Here is a 15,259-nt window from a genome sequence, read left to right on the forward strand (position 1 = left end):
AGCAACTAAAAGGACAGGTGTCACTCCTGCTCTGACTGGGAAGGACAATGTAGCCAGTCTGAAGTAGCTCTGTTAGAGATGTCTTGTCAACTGGGTGAAGGGTTGCCTTTTTGTCCTCAATGTTCTGGATTGCTACAGAGGAAAGATTGTGTTTGTCACTGGTTTTGCACTGCTCTCTATTGCTGCTGTAAGGAAGAAAGGAAGGTATTAATAAGTGATAAGAGACCATAGAAAAGTGCTGAGGGCAGTCCTGCTGGTACTGAGCTCATGTTTCAGAAATTTGAAGTCCATGAAAATAGGATTAAACTCATTTCCAAGTCACTATTAGTAGTTTTCTCCATGAAAAATTTCTTGGAGGAATTCTGAGAAGATGTAAGGCTCTTGGGAATCTTCCTCCAGGGATAATGTATGTACACAGTGGGGAATTTGAGTGATTTTTATTAGATACTCTTGTCTCTTCGAGCGTGGAATGAACTAGGACAGCATAACCTGATGTCCTAAACTCAAAGCCTGTTCTTCATCTCCAGGGTGCACTTTGTCTTATTTTTGCTGAAGAAATGAACAATTGTTGATTATATTAAAAATCATACATTTGCAACAATTCTGCCTTCCTGCAACAGACTATAAGGACAGTCTGAGGTGCTGGTGGTATGCTCATGAGGTGCCCCTCATGTGGGGCACCAAACTTCTGTCTGCTTTGTGTTGATACAGTAAGGAATGACAAACTGTAGCAAGTCCTGCCTTAGACCTTTCTAACATCTGTGCAATTCCAGTTGTCTGTTATTTAGGTCAGAGGCACAACTCAACAAACCAGGAAAAATGCTATAATCCTGTGGGGTAATGGTATCGAAACCACTCTAGAGAGCAGTTCTTTATTGTCAACTTCTTGCTATGCTTATCAGTATCAGTAGCTTATCAATAGCTTAGTAATACTGATTACTAATTGGCATCCTGTCATTCTATGTGTGTAGCTTATTTAGACTTGATTAGTGCACATAAAAATCAATGGGAAATTTCCCAAATTCAATCAAAACTTTAAGTAGAAACTGAAAATACTAAATGTCTTAGAACATGCAATGATCAGGGAATGAGTGATGTATTTTGAAGAGGGCACCAGTAAGAGAAAGTTGTGCTTTCCTCCCTCACAGCTTAAAAATGGAGCCAAAGACCAAAGGATTAAAACATCAACAGCAGCAACATAAGAAGCTGCTGGCTGCCATGCTTTCTCAGGACTCCTTTGATTCTGCTCAAAGCACAGCTCCATCTGTAACCGAAGAAGACATTGACAATGAAGATGATGCAATGGAACTACTGGGTAACTGCAAAAAATTATGTGTATTTTCTGAATTTTTTTATTATAAAAAATCAAACAGAGATTAGTCAGAAACTGCTCCCTATGCTTGAAGCTAAAGTATTTAGCAGCTGTGTGAAGGTACATTGGGGTTTAACATGAAACTTTCAGGAGAAATATAAGGAGGACCATAAATGTGTGTGAATAAACTCCTAGCTGCATCCAAATTCCATGAAATCAAATGCTTCAGGTGCTTAAAGTAATTAATTTGGTTTCCTATATAAATCCCTTCCACATTTTATTTGCAGAATGTATTTCTCTACAAGGAACAGAATCAGCTTCACTGTCTTTCATCTGGTTCTATTTTTTCTTAGCTGCATCACAGTTTTAGCCAGTAGTTTTTTTTTTACTTACTAGCTACATAAAGCTTATGTAATGTGAATTTGTAACCTCTTCAGAGGATTTGGTTGTAATTTTCCACTAGACTGTATTGTATCTTAAATTGCACTCTAGAAGACTTCATGCTCATTGCTGCCTCCCTTTCCCAGAATTACTAATTGTATTTAATTAATAATGGTTCTAATTGTACTTAATAATTTCTTTTCTGCTATTTTTCAGATTTTCATTGTATGATGCTTAAAAGGCAGTCATGGATTTCATTATTTGTTAACAGTTTCTGTTCAATGGAACTTTATGTGGGATCAAAGCATGGGAAATTCACAATCTCAGAATAACTGAAGTTTCTTGAGTTTATGAATTCTGGCATGATTTTTCTTTTTCAGGTTGGACTTAATCTAAAAATCAGGAAAACACATGCTACTCGTTTTACTTTCTATATTTCTTTTGCATCCTTACTATAGTCTTCAAAGAAACACAGTATAGGTGAAGTTGGAGGGGACTGCTGGAGGTATCTAGCACAACCTTTTGCTCAAAAAAAATCAGCTATAGAAGGTTGTTATGAGTGAGCTTTGACTTTCTCCAAAGATGGAGTTTCTACAACATCTCTGGGCAGCCTGTTCCGGTGCTTGACCATGCTTATGGTAAAAAAAAAAAAAAAAAAAAAAAAAAAAAAAATTAAAGAAAAAATATATTCTGTTTAATTCATTGCAAATTAATACATTATTTCCTTTAATTTTTCAGTAGTTTTAAGTTGGATATATGCATCTCTTTTACAAGAAAGAAGAGAATGGCCTGGATCACTCATTATTTATCACATACAGAATAGATTTTTTGTTAATTTCTGTGCAGATAGTGAGCAAAATGTATCCAATAGATGTACAGGTGTTTTCTTCCAGACAGTTGAATCCCTGAAGGTAGCTGGAATCAAGAAGGCAGTATAAAGGAATTTTCTAGTGTCTTGACACTTGGGTAGAAAATGATCTATGTACAAGCTAGTGTTTTGGGGTTTTTTTTAATAAGTACTTGATTGTAAGAATACATTCTAGTTTTGTGCCATGCAAAAGAACTAAGAAAGTTCATGAGCAGGACCTCCAGTTTGAGTAGGGTGTTATATAAATGAATGTAAGATTCTGAGGCAAACTCCTGACATATTTGAGGAGTAGCCATGTTGTAGTGATTATAATATTGCCATGTAATAGTAACACCCACTGAGTACTCAATATACACTGAGCTTTTAGTGGTATTTAAAGTGCAGTGCTTCTGAAAAACTGACTTTTATTTTAATTCTCATTTTGCAATTTGCTGACAGCATATGTTATATTTGGTATAGTGGTTACACTACACTACATTCCCCAGAAATGCTCAAAATTTGAGACTATGACTGTGTTACATGGGAAGGATGTTTTAGTTTTTATTTGAAGGTAACATAAAGAAATTCATTAGTGTATTTTCCAAGTCAGTAACTGTTACTGTGATTGGTTTTTTGTTTTTTGTTTTTTTTTTTTTTTTATTATTATGTACCACATTAGTCTATTAACTGCTTTGTTGCTTTTTACACAACCTATATGCAGTATAACTAATTTTAAGTCATGGCTTTCTGCCATCATTGAATTGCAGAGCATTGTTGCATATAGCTCTTTGATTTGTTCTCTTCAGAGTTCAGTATTCTTTGTTTATTCAACCCTTTCTTAAAAAATTACAAAACTTTATGCTTCTAAGTCAGGATTCTGGGAAAACTGTTCTACAATTTATAGCAGATAATTTAAAGTGTACACTACATTTAAAATGCAGAACACAAACATCCATCTTTAGGTGTGTTCAAGAGGATCTTTTTCAGATTTTGGTTGATTTATTTAGGTATTAAAAGCATGAAGCTGACTTTTTGCATATTTTCTTTAAAAAAACTCCATCGCCTAGGTGAGTCGATGAAGATTTTAGCTAGAATTCTTTTATATTCCAAATAAAAGAAGCAATTACATTGTTATCCATTTCAAAAGAAATTTATGTGCAAAGAAGAAAAAGAATTTTACAGGGCTATATTCTGATTTCAGTTATCACTTTTTATATGTAAGATAAGATGCATAGGAGAGCTGTTCCCATGCTGGTGACTTTCTAATTGTGTTCAGTTAAGCAGGTGACTGAAATACATTAGTGACTGATAACTTCATAATGGGAAGGATCTTCTTGACTTCAAAAAGCTGAGAACTGTAACTGTCAATTCACATGTGTTTGTAAATCTTGAAGGGTCTGGGATGGCTGGGACAAAATTATATCAAGGGACTAATTTTTTACACATCATAATGCCAAGTATTGTGTTTTGTAAATCTAACCAGGAGCTGGCGTAATCATTTGAGAAATTCTGCAGCCCTTTTTGGAGTTCTAAGACTTTTGGGCTTAAGCTGTCTCTCATATTTTGGTGAAGTCCACTGAGACTTAGAAATTATGTTACTCTCTCAGTATCTCACTGATGTGCATTGGAGAGGGCTGAACTGTTATTTTCCCTGAAGTTGCTGTGAATATTGATTATGCAGTCACCAAAGCATGACTCGTTTGGTTTTAAAAAATCAATTGACTAAGTGTAAAAATATAATTGCTTAAGTGTATTGCTGTGCATAAACATACACATTGTAAAAATATATGGATTTCTGTAGCACATTTGTATACTATAATGCATACTTAAATACACATTCTTAAAGTTTTTACAAGTTAAGGAAGATGAGAAAGACATTCTGTGTTGTTTTACACAGTCATGGCATAGAGAACAAGTCCTGTGAGGAGCAGCTTAGGCAACGAGGGTCGTTTGGCCTGGAGAAAAGGAGGCTCAGAGGAAACCTTTTCACATTCTCCAACTTTCTGAAACAAGGTCAGATGGAGTTTTCTGTCTTCTCCCATGTAAGAAGTGATAGGACAAGGCCACAGGTCATGCCAGGGGAGGTTTAGTTAAATATTAGGAAAAGTTTTTTCATGGAAGGGTTTGTCAACTATTTTAACAGGCTGCCCAAGGAAATGGCTGAGTCATTAACCCTGGAGGCATTTAAAAGATGTATAGATGTGACACTTAAGGACATGGTTTAGTGTTGGCAGTGCTAGGGCAATGGTTGAACTTGATGATCTTAATGGTCTTTTCCAGCCTAAATGATTCTATGATTCCATGATATTTAGTCATAATACTCAAGCAGCAATTTCTTGCATTTGCCCAATCTCTCTGTGTGCTCACAGTACTAAAAGTGTTACCATGTGTTAACAGATGCTGTGCAGTAGTTAACTCTATAGCACCTCTGCAAAGGGGACCCAGAAGTTCACTCATACAACTGTGGTTGAAGCCAAATTCCTGCAATTGATATATATGCCAGTCTGTTTGATTCTGAAGAGCATCTCTGATTTCAATGCAAATAATCTTATATCTGAGCTGAACTTAATTGTTTGGAGCATCGGGACTTGTAAAACTCTTCTTTTCTTTGGAGCTGTTTTCACAAAAATGATGGGTTTTTTTCCATAATGTATAAATTTGAAGTGAAAGTTCAGTGATTGTTTGCCTCTGTTTATTATGTGTAATTCCTTCTCTACAGTAATAAACCAGAATCTTTAAAGATAGAAATGCACTTCAATTAGTAATAAACTTTCCAATTATTGCTTTGGGAGATACCTGATGTGTTCTTTTTCCTTTAATAAGTCTTCTTCTAATCTTTAGAATTTCTTTTTTCTCTTCAAGAGCTTTCAAATGTTAATTATTTAATTATTTTAACACCCTTGAAAGGTTGTCTGGTGATATATTTACATTTTATAACAAGAGAAGATAAATAGAATATAGTGGAGATTGCATTTGCCTGAAGGATGAGACTGTAGCTCAGTGTCTGGTAGTTTACCCCTTAAATATCTATACTGCTTTTTTAATGAGCTTCTGAGTCATTATGAAAGGGTGTGCAATCTGCAGTGTTTTCAGTGCATTTCCTGTGATTTAACAGATGTTTTCCTTGGTTTCTAAAGGTCTTTGACAACATGCAGGAAACTGACTCTAGGCATGATAAATTATACTAATACTAGCAGCAGGTTGTTGTTTTTTGTTGACTTTCCCAGATGAACAAAACCTTCTCCATTATGTGACTAGAATACAGAATTTTCAGAAAAGAGACCACAAAGCCCTGGGAAAGATGATGTGAGTTGTACTACATCTTCCGAACAATTTTCAGGCCTGTAGCCCATTTTGTTGTCATTTAAGTAGAATGATTGTTTGAGAGAAAGATGTATGAATTGCACCTAATGTTCCCTTTCACTGAGTCTTGTGTTTTTGGAAGCTATTGGGAAACCAGTGGGCATGTGCTGTGTAGGGCAGGAGCAGAGAATGACACCCCTGGGAGACAGGAGGCCTCCTGCATGCTGAGACTGGCTGTGCTGTACACTGCAAAGTTTTCAGTGGCAGTTACAGTGCTCTGGTGTGTGTGTAACAGATGTCCTCTAGAAGAGCACTCAAGCTCTATCAGGTGTGGGTTTAAATACCTTTTTTGAGGTAAAAGTTCAGCAAATAGCATATTCAGTTTTTCTAGTTTTTCTCCAAATGTATAAAGTCACAGAGCAAGAGAAATGTGCAGGTCTGTTTAATGTCATTCATGGAGTTCATTGATTTCACTTCATCTTGTGGCCTTTTGCTAAGAGACAGAAACATCTGTGAGAATATTTTAGTTCATCTGAGAATAAGAAAAGCTTTAACTTGTTTTCAAAGGAGACGGATTTGGTGTTTAAAGTCCTGATAGAATCCTGCTCTTGCATTTTACTATGCTTAATACTAGAGGTATTTGATATTTAAATAGAATTTTTGGACTGACAATAGATTTCAGTAAGCTAAGTTTGTTTGGTTAAGAGTGTGTTAGAATAAATTATTAAATGAATTAGTCATATATTGCAACACTTGTTACAACTGCTGTTTAGATAAGCATAAAATGGATTGAAAGTGAGGTTGATTGTGCTTCATATTGCTATAGGGAAAGTAGAGAGAGAAAACCAATTATAGCTAGAGATACTAGTTTTTCTTGAGTTGAAACAAGTTACATGAGCTAAATAAAAAAGCTTCAAAAGAATGATTAATTATCAAGGAATAGATGTGTACTGAATGTAATGATATGCAGAACCCTAAAATGTAATTCATTTATAGTTTGTAAAAGAAAACCATTTATTTTAAACATGTACCTAAACAAGAGTGGAGAAAGTGTATGTCCACTACTAAACATGTCCTATGCACCACATCTACACCTCTCAAGCCACTTTCCTGGGCATCACCTGGCATGACTTGGATCCTTGTGCTGTCACTTGCTACACGGGAGAAGAACCTGACCCCCACCTAGCTACAATGTCCTTTCAGGGAGTGGAAGAGATCAGGTCACCCCTGATCTCCAGGCAAACCCATCTCCCTCAGCTGCTTCTCATTATAGTTGTGTCCCAGACCCTTCACCAGCTGCCTTTTTCTGGATATGTTCCAGCACTACAATGTCTTTCTTTTAATGAGGGGTCCTAAACTGAACACAGGATTTAAGGTTGGCCTCATCAGTACTGAGTACAGAGGGACAATCACTGCCCTGGTCTTGCTATTCTTGATCCAAGCCAGGATGCCATTGGCCTTCTTGGGCACACGGCTGTTTCATGTTCAGTCATCTATCAACCAGCACTCCCAGGCCCTTTTTCTCTGGGAAACTTTCCAACCACGCTGCTCCAGCTTGTAGCACTGAGTGGGGTTGTTGAGACCCAAGGGCAGCACCCACCCCTTTGCCTTGGCCCATCAATCCAGCCTGTTGAGATCCCTCTGCAGAGCCTTCCTTTGGCAGATCAACACTCCTGCCCAATTTGGTGTCATCTGCAAACAGACTCAGGGTGCCCTTGATCCGTTCATCTAGATTATTAAACAGGGCTGGCCTCAGTCCTGAGCCCTGGGGAACACCGCTGGTGACCAGGCACGAGCTGGATGTAACTCTATTCCCTGCCTTTCCAGACAGTTTTTTATTCAATGAACAACTTATCCAAACTGTGAGCAGCCAGTTTCTTCAGAATACTGGGGAAATGGTGTCGATTACTGATGTCCAGGGGGACACCATGCACAGCATTTCTGTTGTTCAGTAAGTAGGTCACCTTGTTGTAGAAAGACATCATGTTGGTCAAGCAGACACTGCCTTTCATAAACCCATACTGGGTGAGCCAAATCCCCGTGGACATGAGGTTTTTCTTCATGTGCTGTGTGGTGGCTCTCAAGATGAGCTGCTCCATGGCTTTCTCTGGCACTGAGGTCAGGCTAACAGATCTGTACTTCACCAGATCCTTCTGGCTGCTCTTGTGGATGGGTGTCACGTTTTCTAACCTCTCACATTTGCATGTCAATGAATTATCTTTATGTACTTGCCCTGATCTTGTATCATCCCTAGAAATGGGATATCCCTAGGATGTTGGATAAATTGATGTCCAAACTACTTTGTACTTTGTTTAGGCATACTGGGGAAATCATTCTGGGGCAATATTTCGAAGGAAATCCAGCAGTGGATGTCATTACTTTTGTGCCTGGATCTGTTTTAGTCGGGGTGCTGAGCCTCCAATATTAGTAATTGGCACTTGCATTCCCATATACTCTGCATGTATTCTTTAGCTTGCACTGCAGCTCAAAATGAGGATGTTGGAGTTCACGAGCTGGCTGGGGAGATCTGGCCCACTTGACTGACTAGTCTGTGTGCTAAACTTGCTGCCAGCTCCTGAGCAATCCCATTCTCTTTTTGAAGCATGCAGGGAAAGAAAGTAGGAAAAAAGTCAGTTACAACAGTCAAACTTCTAATTTAGTAAGAAATTACAGGATTTCTTCACTTGGAGATTCAGAAGAGAGCAGGGGAACCCTGTGAGCTCTGGTGAGGGTTCTTTCCCATTCTGTTAAAGACATTTGAAATTGCTGTTTTTGTAATAGGAGGACAGGGTTGATCTAAAGCTGTCCAGACAATTCAGGGAGGTGATAGCAGAGTGAGAGTTACTATGATTACTGGATTTTGGGTATCACAACCCCATAGAGCTGGTGTTTGAATTGCTTTATAAAATTCCTTTGCTTTGGGGCTCTTTTCAGCTACTGAGGAGAGATTGTTCATCCAAGTAATAGATAGGGAGAGAGATTCAAAGAGACATTTATGAATTTAATTCATACTGTGAGGCAGTGGTGTGAAGGCAAGAAATTATATATCCAAACACAGCAGAGCTTAGAGGTATTTTTCTTGTTAATATGTGGCTTGTTAATTAGTGTAATGTTTTTCTTAATTGCTAAAATATCAACTTCTATGAATAAATTGTCCTTTATTTTATATACACATAATTTATTGACAATAAGATAATTACTGCCAGCAAGAACATTCAGTGAAGTATAAATTTAGAAGGGTTTTGATAGTTGGCCATAGAGATCTACTTATACATATAAAATCACACATATAAGTTCTACAAATCCCAAATAAAATATATTTTTTGCAAGAGTATTTCTTAGGTTTTTGCATGCTAAATCATAGTGCTGTTTCTAATAATGGACAGAATTTGACATATATAACAATACAAAGAAAAAATTGAAACAAAATTAACCAAGCCAAAACTATGTATGAAATACTTTAAAATGTGCTTGTATGTTTGTCTTCCTAAACTAGAATTTATTGAGAGGAAGGTGTTGGAAATCCATGTAGAAAAACTGATTCCATTGCCATGTGCTGCAGAACACCATAGCAACTTTTTAAAAAATTCATATTAGGTTTTTCTGATGCATTAATTGCTTGGTGAAGCCTTTCCAATTGTTGAAACTGTAATTTAATGCCATTTGCAGAAAATGGGTTTATTTACATTTCCTGAATATAGTTGTATCTAGCACAGTTAGGGGAAATTGTATGGCATTTCTGAAGAAGGCTATTTATTGAATCTGATGCACCCAAAACTAAGACAGTTGTGTTGAAATACTATGGCTATCTTGTCTACTTATGTAAGTGTTACAATTCAAAACTTGTTATGTACTGTTTCCCAGTATTTTATCCTGTACTTGCTTTTGTTTTTCTGTTTTATTTAGTTTTGGTAGTTGAGTTTGCCACTCCAAATTTGTTTGAGAAATAGGTTATTTGTGGTTTATTCCTAACTAGTATATTGAAGTGTATTTTAATTACTGCTTTTCTGCAGTTTTAAATTTACATTAGTGGCTTCTATTAAGAGTTAGATTTGAAACTGTTTAGTCTATTTCCAAAACTGATAATGTATGCCATGCAAAATGATCACCAGAAAGCATTAATAATCAAAATATATAATTTTTGCTGCTTCCTAACATTAGAAGCCTAATTTGACATGATTTAGTGGAATTGTGTTGGCACTTGTCAAGACATGAGCTTATATGCTTCTTATGTGGAGCACAGTGACTATTTAAGGAGAATTTTGGAGGAAACTAAAAAATTATATATTAAACTGAGGGCTCATGATGCTCCTTCCTCTGCCATTAAAGAAAAGGAGAAAAAGAGGAGAAGGTCCATTAATGTTACATGTCAATGTAGATAGATATCACTTTTATGAGAACTTCAGCAACCATGTATGAATAGATTCTGGAAGGGAACAGAAGAGTATTTTGAGAAATTATATCCTCCAGTTGTTACAGAAATTTAGAATTGCAGAACTGTGTCCTAGTCTCAAAGAAAGAGTCAGCATTTAGGTGATAAGCCCTGAAAAAGCTCAATCTGCTTGAATCTTTTACTTGAAAGTGAAAGCTAAATTATGAAAGCTAGATGTGTGGCTCAAATGCATAGCTGTACTCTATATAGTGCAAGGCTCAAGCAGCTCAGAACACTCAGTGGCAGTAGAAAGAGTCACTTCTTCATACTTTGGTTTAACTGTTTTCTACATCTTTATGTGTCTCAGAAGGGTCAGTTAAATTTGTTTCACTTTCAGGTGGAGTATGTAATGGAGCTGATCCCAAGTCTGCTAGTGCTAGAATGAGGCTGTGGCTGGGTTTTTAGGTGGGTAGGCTTGCATGCCATCATAGTACGGAGAAATCAGGTGTCTAATGCATTGCTGCCATCTCTGTCTCCTTCTCTCAAAAAAAGACTTTTGATGTGGAATGTAGCATTTGTTTGCTATGTACTTGATACATTTTAGGGTCTTCATACAAAGTAGTTTTAGGTAGTTTGCCTTGAAACAGTAAGTATTTCTCTTGTTGTTTGAAGTTAGGTTTAGTGTTCTCTATAATTACTGTTTAGTTGATACTCTTAGCATACCTCTTTGCCCCTACATCACTCATGAGTTCATTCTTGTATTAATTATTCCTCTTCTGCCAATAGTATGGGAAAGTCACACAAAGCTAAATTAAAATTTGTTCCCTGAGGACTGATTCCTTGTTCCCTTTCAATAAATGAATGCACCAAAAATTTCTGGCTTTTCTCTGGGCAGGAAAGGTATTGTTTCTTGCTCATTCCAACAGACTATGCATTTGGATTTGGGATTTCCTACCTCATCTACCCCAAATACTTCCAGTTAAAGGTAAGGTGATGTAAAAATTGTGTGCTACTCCATTTTCTTTTTGGTGGGGCTTTCTTTTGTTACAAGGCAATGCTTTGTGATGTTAAAATTAACTTGCATTCTGCAGGGTAGTTGTTTGCCATGTGGCAGGATAACACAGCAGCTGATGTTACCTCTTCCAAGATGTATAGACAGCAAATCATATGATAAAATAATACAGTTACCATCAAAACCTGTAGCAAAAAATCAGTAGCCCAATAAATATTAGTGGATTATCAGGGAGAAAAACCCAAACTTAAACAGTATCTATACAGCCAGTTACTAAAAGCCTTTTAATTTTGGCTTGTAAGGTTAGTATGTGCTGAGGCTTGACATCCAGTTTAGCAACTGATATAATTCATAATAGTCACTATGGTTTATTGATGCAGAATTAATAGAAGTACTATTCAAAAATATTGATAAACTCTGACAGATTTCTGAATCACAGAAAATAAGTAGGGAGTACTGACTGTGAGTTTGTTACTTTGGAAGTCAGACTGAAATGTTTATGTTACATTGGACACTCCCAATGTTAGTTACTCCAGAAGATTGATCATTTAGTTGTTAATGTGTAGTTAAATATTTGGGTTTAGATTCACAGATTTGCCCTGTGGATTTGTAAGTATGAGAAAGAGACTGAGAATTAGGTGTATGATTTTACTGAGAAGAAATAATTGGATTGTAAGGTAAAACAGATAAACTGTAAACCTGCCATTTTTTAGAGTGAAACCTAACAAAATGAAATTGGAGTTGACAAGTACTGTAACAGGGTGGGGGAATAATACTCTAGCTTTAGTAACACATTCTTGTCCACAAGTGGGATATTTCAAAATAACTAGTATTCCCAGCAGAAACAACATGAACTAGTACATCTGATAGCTCATGTATGTGTGATATTATCTACTAAGAGTAAAATAATAAAATAAGAGGAAATGATTTAGAGAAGAAGTGATAGTGCAGTTAGGAGGACTAATAGAAAAAGAGAGCCTTATCTTCCTTTTTCTTTTTAAAAATGGCAAAATAATAAACAGAAATGTGGGTCAAATAAGAAGCTCAGGTTTTCTGAAGTTTTAACTGCTGCAGCAGATCTATGTACTTTGATGTGATGGGATATAAGAGTTTTGAGATAAGAAGATAGTAAAGAAGTAGAAGTGCTGCCTTTTCCATGCCTTTCACATTCACTTACAACTTGTGTTTTTTTACAATCCTTTAAGAAACAAAAAGAAAAGAAAAATATTAAATACAGGGAGTAGTATACAGGATATAGGTTGTGATAGCAAAGAGATTGAGTAAGTTATGCTGCAGCAAGTCTAGCAGCTAGAAGCAGGAGACATCCCTTTTAAGACTGTCCAGTATTTATAAAGCAGTCCTATCTAAGGGTTGAAGCTGAGGGAACTCAGCCTCCCAGAGTTGAAGTGGAGGTTCCTGAGAGGAGTCACACCCTTTACTGAGGTGCACAGCAGGAGGGTGAATGATGCTGGGCAGAAATTGATACAGGCAAAATTCTCATTAAATATAAAGGGGAAAAAATCAGTGTATGTATTATTAACTGCTGAAACAAGTTTCTCAGGGAGGTTTTGGAGTCACTGGCCTTGGATGTTTCCAAAACTCAGTTGTGTAAAACCCTGAGCTTCTTGGATGATGCTACTTTGAGCAGGACAGGGAGCCCTAGAACTCCTGAGGTCCCTCTGAGCCTGAATGATTCAGTGAATTGCCAGTGTAGAGAGGGCCATGACATGTAATTTTGCTGTACTCTGCTTGTAATATACTCAAAATGAGATCATTAGAAACTCAGTGTTGATCTATGTCTGAGTAAACTACAGTGCAAATAAATATTTTACCAAACAAAACATTCAGGCTGAGGCAAAGGGATTAGATCTAGACTTCAGAGAGAAAGTAAGATAGGTAATGAAATAAGATGCTTTCTTTGTGATGAGAAGACATGCAGAGTGGTTTAAAATATTAGATTGTTTAGATAACCTGTAGGAATTATATCTGTCATGCACACATGCCTGAATGATTGCTGTATGTCCTTATTCCTCTCACATCTATATTACTTAACATAAAAATGCACTTTCAAATATGGTAACAAGTATTAGAGGTACAAGCTGCACTTCTAACTAGCCAGTAGCTGTTTACCAGTTCAGTTATCTAGGATGGACGTTCTTTTACTGATGACAATTGTATGAGCCCTCTAGTATTGCTGAAATTCTGTCAAACGTCATGGTTATCTTGAGAACCATGGGGGTAAAAAAGAAGCTGCAGGCTGATTCAAAACGTTGATTTTTGCTTAGGAAGAAAACCAGGTAAGAGGGTTGAAGGGTATTGTTCAGTTAAACTCTCAGAAGTAAAGATATTTTTGTGCCACATTTTAGAAGTTGATAGACCAAAGTAGTTAATAGTAAAATTGTACAGATAGAAAGTTAAATATAAAATGACCTAGACAAGTAATTACAGCACATTACAGTTGTTTACCTTTCCTGAGCCTTTGAAGTGGACTGAAATGCCTCCCTGAAATTATCTAAATAAATGGTAGTGGATGGCTTCCAGTTTTTGCTTTCACTTCAGAACAAGTAATTTAAAAAATGGTTGCAGGCTTTAAAGATTGATAAGTAGCTTCGTTAAATTCCTTAAATTTTAAGGAATTTAAAATGAGGAGGTGAAATGCTATGAGTAAAAGTCAGTAGAAGTAATAAATTTTGCCCATTTAGCTCTGAATAAACACCTAAGTGATAGTTTTTGGTGGAATAGGAAGATGACAAGATAGATGGAAAAAATGGGTCCTCTGAGCACAAAGCTGGAGGCATCCCAGACTGTTTGATAGAGACCTATATTTAGATAGAAGAAAGAAACAGTTCCTACAGGATAGATGAAAGTTTAGTCTTAACCAATGGGCTCCAGATAGAGCAATCCTAAAGGAAAATTAAAAAAAAATATAATCAGTTAAAAGTCAATAGAGACTGTATGAATTTATTTAGGTACAACTGGAGACTTTATCTGATGGAATACGAGGTGATAAAATTTGGATATATTTGGTGCAAGGAAGCATCACAGAGTTACACATGAAGGCAGATAGAATTTCTACAGACAGTTAGCAGCACCCTCATGTCTCCACAATCCTTCACAGAGACTATGATAGTTAATTTACCCATGACACAGGTGAGGAGGCAGTGTTATTTAAAATGCAATGAATACAATAATTTAGAATGGGGTCTTTCGGTGACGCACACAAGGCAGTCCTGGTTATTGAACAGGTGAGAGATGAGGTCTTAGTGGTATCTTACAGAGAGATGCAGAGTCACACTGCTCACTGCTGCAGTCTGCAGAGAAGCTACAGCATTCACATCTTGGGAGGTGAGAGGAAGCTACACAGCTAGCTAAGACTAGTGCTAGGAAAAGCATAGCCTGGGAGCCTGAGGCATAAACATTTAATCCCTTTCCACTGCTGCACAGCCTGGTCTGGCTACTTTGGAGCCTCTACCTTAGTTTGTGTTGTCTTCAAAATTCATTATTGTTGTTCTAATATTTCTTACATTCCTTTATTTGCATTCTTTTTAAAAATGGAAACAGAGTTTGCAAATTTTTTTTTTCTTCAAATTTGATGAGACTAATAGTGTTTAAGAAAATAAATAATCCAAAGGCGAAAAAAATCTCTGATGGATAAGCAATGTTTTCATTTAAATCGGTGATGTAAAAATAGAGAAAAATAAAGGAATATTTCAGTATTGGCCAAATCTTAAGATTTTTACTTGCTTTATACTGATTTCTTACTAAAACAAGTCCCCATTGATTTCATACTGTTCCCTGAATTCAGTGAAACCCTGTTTAAAAGTTTTTGTTTGGATGCAAGGTTACCTCATATCCTGAGTATCAGTCTAGCACAATTATTTGAACATAGACAAAATGAGTCGCTCAAAAAGTCATGGTTTTTGCTGAGAATGGCTGGGGTGGGTTTCATCTTCTGCAGTTCTCTTCAGCACCGACTCAGTCTAATGCCTCTGCCACTTGTGACAACTGGAAGAGTTTCTTCCCATTTGCAGA

The 15,259-nt window shown here is 36.7% G+C and overlaps 1 protein-coding gene across 1 annotated transcript in view; it reads left to right on the top strand.

Moving 5' to 3' along the window:
• Positions 1-15,259, top strand: part of C1H8orf34 (chromosome 1 C8orf34 homolog) — a 149,345-nt gene that overhangs the window by 55,937 nt on the left and 78,149 nt on the right. Inside the window, exon 7 of the mRNA XM_059476374.1 lies at positions 1,149-1,315. Coding sequence (XP_059332357.1) covers positions 1,149-1,315 — 167 coding nt within the window. The remainder of the gene's footprint in view (positions 1-1,148; positions 1,316-15,259) is intronic.

This window comes from Ammospiza nelsoni, chromosome 1 (assembly GCF_027579445.1).
Source record: "Ammospiza nelsoni isolate bAmmNel1 chromosome 1, bAmmNel1.pri, whole genome shotgun sequence".
Classification (NCBI taxonomy): domain Eukaryota; kingdom Metazoa; phylum Chordata; class Aves; order Passeriformes; family Passerellidae; genus Ammospiza; species Ammospiza nelsoni.